A 5,047-nucleotide genomic window follows, 5' to 3' on the forward strand; every position below is an offset into this window, starting at 1 on the left:
CCTGTATTTTGAAAAAAACATTAGTTAGTCCATATAATTTAATTTTGGTAACTCTTTAATCTTTCAGTTATTTTTTATACCCAAATTACTCTGACTCTCAACTCTTTATTTATCTCTTACCCTCTTTTATTTTTCTCTTTCCATATTTTATTTCTCTATGCACTCACACTCTTCTCTCCCTGATTCCATCTTTTTTTTTTTAAATTTTTTCATAGAAAATGATACTAATTGTATATGCAACAAAGTTAATTAATTCCTTTATATCTCCAAATGATTAAGATGATAATTCAAAAAAATTGTTTCTTAATAGAAAAAATATAAAAAAGATACATAAAAATACTTGGATAATTAAAAAAAATATAAATTTAATTTCACACTATAAAATTTTTATTTTCACATAAACAAATAAATTTTTAAATATCATATTTTTTAAAATATAAAAATTAACTAATTAATTTCAATAAAATAAAAAGACTAAATAATAATTTTTCTTATAAGAAATCATAACTTAATGTATAAATTGATAATGTCTTGCATGCATAAATCATTAAAACTTGAGGCAAGATTAGGTTTGAAACCTCCTTTGTAAATGATTATGCACACCAAGTATTATAACCCCACACCAACCACAACAATTAAACTTTAACCCCAAAATTAATTATGTTCTGCTATATAAATATTTTTCACTGCTCAGTCGCTTAAACATTAAATTTATATTAATTTTTAAAATTTATAAATTTTTTGATATTATTTTTCTTCACGTTATCTTAAATCTCTATTTTCGTCTTCTCACTTTTTCTCCTATTAATTCATTGTATCATGCATAGGCATATACCTGATCGACTAACTCAAATGCAAAAACCAAATAGCATATGATTAATTGAATCGAACCGGTTAATAATATAGAATCCAACAGAAGTAAGATTTGATGAATTAGTTAACGGACTAGACAAAAGAGAAACTCTTAAAAATTTTAATTTGATTCGGTTAATTTGGTAAAAGAGCTAAATTAAAGAATAAAAATTTTTAAAAATAACAAACCAAATCAAATCAATTCAACCAACTAAATAAATCAAATTAATTATGTTCATCTAATTCAATTTTTCTGTTTTAATCCAAAACTACACACCCATCTCCCAAAGCCTAAAAGAAGAGAGATTTTTAACAAGATTTCGATTCAAGCCTAAGCAAATACAATCTAACAAGTTTCAATTCCAGTAAAAATGGTATGCAAAAGCTTTTCACTATTCTGTTTATAGGTTTTAAATCGATTTTTCCGTCAGTTTATACGTTGAAATTTTGATTGTAATTTCGATTTGTTAATGAAATTCTAGATGTAAATATCAGGCCACTCCCTTTTTGGCTGGGCTTGCAGTTGCTGCAGCTGCTCTTGCTGGTAGGTATGGAATCCAAGCTTGGCAAGCATTCAAGGCTCGACCCCCTAAACCCAGAATTCGCAAGTTCTATGATGGTGGTTTTCAGCCTAAGATGACCAGAAGAGAAGCAGCTCTCATTCTTGGTGTCAGGTAACTAACAACCTAGTTAATTCTTTTTGTAATTAGGGTTTTTATTTTTGGTTGATTTGATTCAAATTCAGCTGATGATAACATTACGACAAATGTTGTCTGTTTTGTATCTCTTTCAATCTGTATGGTATAGAGAGAATGTAATTTTGTTGGTGGGATCTTGAGTAGAAATGCCCAGAGCTTTCTCAGTAATTGAAGACTAAATTGGCCAAAATAATCACTTTGTGCCTTGGATGATTAGATTATCATGGGTTTCAGATTCAGATTCAGATTGATGATTAATTTAAGAAATGAAGTGCAGAAGAATTATTTTAGCATTTTTACAGTGTTTCTGCCTTGGAAAATTGAAGAAAGACCTGAAAATCTAACAGCTTATTTGGAGGAGCTTTTTGAGGGAAAGGTATGGATTTTTAAAGTACCCTGCCTATTTGGGAAGAAAGCTTTCAAAACCCTCACTTTTTCAGCTTTGGTGGTTGTTAAGTTTTTCTTACCTTACCTTCCATCACCTTTTCTTAACTTACTTTATAAACCCTTCCCTCACTCATCCAAATACAATCTAACTCCAAGTCTTGGAAAACTAAGAGCTTTATTTGTGGTAATCCCTGATAATATATATATGAGAATGCCAAGGATAAACAAATTTGCCTTGTCTTATATTCTTCCATAGTACCTGAATGGGTGCAAGACCCTTGAATGACAGAGAGGTGTTGAAGTGCATGGGTAACTACACAAAGTGAAGATAATTTATGCTTCACACTGATGAACATTCTCATTTGTAGTGTAAATTCATTTCTTTATCTTTGATTTTCACTTCATTGCAGTATACCAAATTTAAGGATATTGTTCATGTTTTAGTATCGACAATAGCTAAGGACACCTACAATTACCCAAGATGGCATTTCTGTGATCATTTTATGCGTTTGCTTTTGCTTTTCTCTGTCAGAATTTAAGTTATTCTACCCTTTTCTTTTTATGGTTTAACAGGGAGAATGCAACATCAGATAAGGTCAAGGAAGCACATAGAAAAGTAATGGTAGCAAATCATCCTGATGCTGGAGGTAGCCATTACCTTGCTTCCAAAATCAACGAAGCCAAAGACGTGATGCTTGGGAAGACAAAGGATGGTGGATCTGCATTCTGATATAGTGAGTATGGGTCAGTTTTAAGAATTCTCCTTCCTTGTCCTCTTGAAGTATTTTGTTTTGGTTCAAGTCTTGCTTACAGATGAGCAATGTAGGCTTTTGTTGCTCGGTAAATTGGATTATATCTTAATACTTCTTTTCAATGTTGCATCTTCATTTAGAAGCCATTGCTATGCACCCAAATAGCTCAATGTAAAGTTACTGAAAGTTTCATAGTTCAATCGCAATAATCCTTCTTAGTGAGCAATTTTTCTTATATAATTTAGCCTAGTCTTTTGTGCTTGGTTTAAAATGCAAAGAGAATCAACTATTCGATGCTAGTTCCCAAATTTGTCAGAATTTTAATTGGCTTATTTAGCAAAAAAATAATAATATTTTAGAAGCACAACTAATGTAATATAATTGTAGTTAGGAGTGAGCATTGGGTGACACTGGACCCTGCTTATTGTTTGGGAATTGTGACTGGGAAGGAAAAGGGTTTAATCGCTTACTGTTGTATTAATTTGTGCAATTTTCTTTGTTGAATTTTAATTGTTACCAGAGAGGTCATAAAGATGTATGTTGAATTTTAATTGTTGAATTTAGCTCGGAAGTTGGCTCAAAGGCATGAGATTGATGAGAACTGATTTGTTGGAGAGATGGCCTTGCCAATTTAGGATCAATAACTTCACTCTTGAAAGTGTAGGCTCCCCTAGAGTCATATTCACACATTCTGGATTCTTAGTTATACTGCAATATGATGAAAATGTTGGCAAACCTTCAAGTTATGTATAAGTTTGGTGCGTTTGTATTTTGGATCCGGATTTGGATCTAGGCACCCTCATTGTAAATCTTGGATATTGACAGCCTATTTGCGAAGAAGAAATTTATAAAAATTCAGTTTAATTAATTTCTTTTTTTTGTCAATTTTCATATTTGAAAACATAATTGCCTTATTTGGAAATTAAATTTTACAGGAATTTAATTTAATTGATTTTTTTTTTTGTAAATTCTCATATTTTGAATAAAATAATACAATTTTGTTCAACTTAAAAAAATAATTTTAAAAGAAATTAAAATCAAGCATGATTGTGTGAGAGTTCAATTGAATTCCTTTCTTTCAAATGAAATAATCAGAGTGTTTGATTTGCATATTTACATTATGACGATGAACTGAATTATAACTTTGTTCGTATTTGAGTTTATTTGAAACAAAATTTTAATGATTTTTTAATTAAAAAAAATTGATAGCAAATATGACCATTGACCTACAAAGGGTTTTGGTACTTCAAACTTTTGACTTAAAAATGAATTATTTAACTTATAATTTGATTTAAAAAAATATAATAAATATATGATAAAATTATTTAAAATTAATTTTTAAATAATTTAAATGTTTGATTAAAAAGTATTTTAAAAGTAATTTAATTTATTAAAATTATAAAAAAAGATGTATGATTAAGTGCTATGATTATTAAAATGAGAATAAAGTTAGCATTTTTATAAAGAAATTTTTTTCTTATTAAAGAAATATATAGAAGAAAAATGGGTGACGCATACGAGTAATGCAAGTCAACTTTAGAAGAAACTATGATTGACATATATATATATATATATATATATATATATATATATATGAAAGTTAAGGACTAAAAATATTTAACGAAGGTTGACACTTGGATTCACTTGACATAATTAAAATAATAATTTTATTTAAAAATTTTACTTTAATTTATTTTTTTATTATAAATTATTTTTAAATAATATTTAACTGAATAATTTTATATAAAAATATATTATTATTTAAAATTGAAATATAAGATAAAATAAAATAAAATAAATATATTTAATTAGTGTATATAATTTATAAATTTTAAAATATTTAAAATTTTATTTTAATTTAACATCTTTATTTGATTAGTGTATAAAATTTATACATTTTTAAAATATTTAAAATATCAATTTTTATCTTCTTCGGATTTAACTTAAAGACTCACATATCAGTTTTTATTTTTATTTTTTTTTTACTAATATTATATTTAAAATGAATATAAAAAAGTTCACTTTAATTTTTTTTAATTAATTTATATTTATAATTCTTATTTAAGAGTTTTCCACTCCCTTATTAAGAATTAAAAAAAAATATTTAAAAAGTCATTTCACATTTTTTTTACATGAAAGGTGACTATTAATATTACGATTGAATATTTAAAATTATTTTTCTAAATTATTATTTTAATATTTTTATAATTAAAATTTATTAAATTTAATTTTAAATTATTTTTTAATACTCTTTAACTAGTATATTGAAAAAAAATGATTTTCTCATCAACAATTTAATAGGAATACCAAATAGACACATTTACACGTTTAATAATATTTAAAAAATTTTAATAAATA

General features: G+C 26.4%; 1 protein-coding gene across 5 annotated transcripts; it reads left to right on the top strand.

Annotated features, from left to right (window-relative positions):
• The first annotated feature begins 1,069 nt into the window (after positions 1-1,069).
• Positions 1,070-3,557, top strand: LOC110654849 (mitochondrial import inner membrane translocase subunit TIM14-1). Of its 5 annotated transcripts, none has more exons than XM_021810976.2 (4): positions 1,070-1,226; positions 1,348-1,526; positions 2,511-2,681; positions 3,254-3,557. In XM_021810976.2, exons 1-3 carry the CDS (start codon positions 1,224-1,226, stop codon positions 2,665-2,667), a joined length of 339 nt encoding a protein of 112 aa, XP_021666668.1. In that variant the 5' UTR covers positions 1,070-1,223; the 3' UTR covers positions 2,668-2,681; positions 3,254-3,557. The 5 variants fall into 5 exon arrangements, with proteins under 5 accessions (XP_021666668.1, XP_021666669.1, XP_021666666.1 ...); XM_021810977.2 differs by having other exon boundaries at positions 2,511-2,671; XM_021810974.2 differs by lacking the exon at positions 3,254-3,557 and adding an exon at positions 3,210-3,234.
• Positions 3,558-5,047: the final 1,490 nt, after the last annotated feature.

The sequence above is a fragment of the Hevea brasiliensis genome, chromosome 14 (genome assembly GCF_030052815.1).
Source record: "Hevea brasiliensis isolate MT/VB/25A 57/8 chromosome 14, ASM3005281v1, whole genome shotgun sequence".
Taxonomy (NCBI): Eukaryota; Viridiplantae; Streptophyta; class Magnoliopsida; order Malpighiales; family Euphorbiaceae; genus Hevea; species Hevea brasiliensis.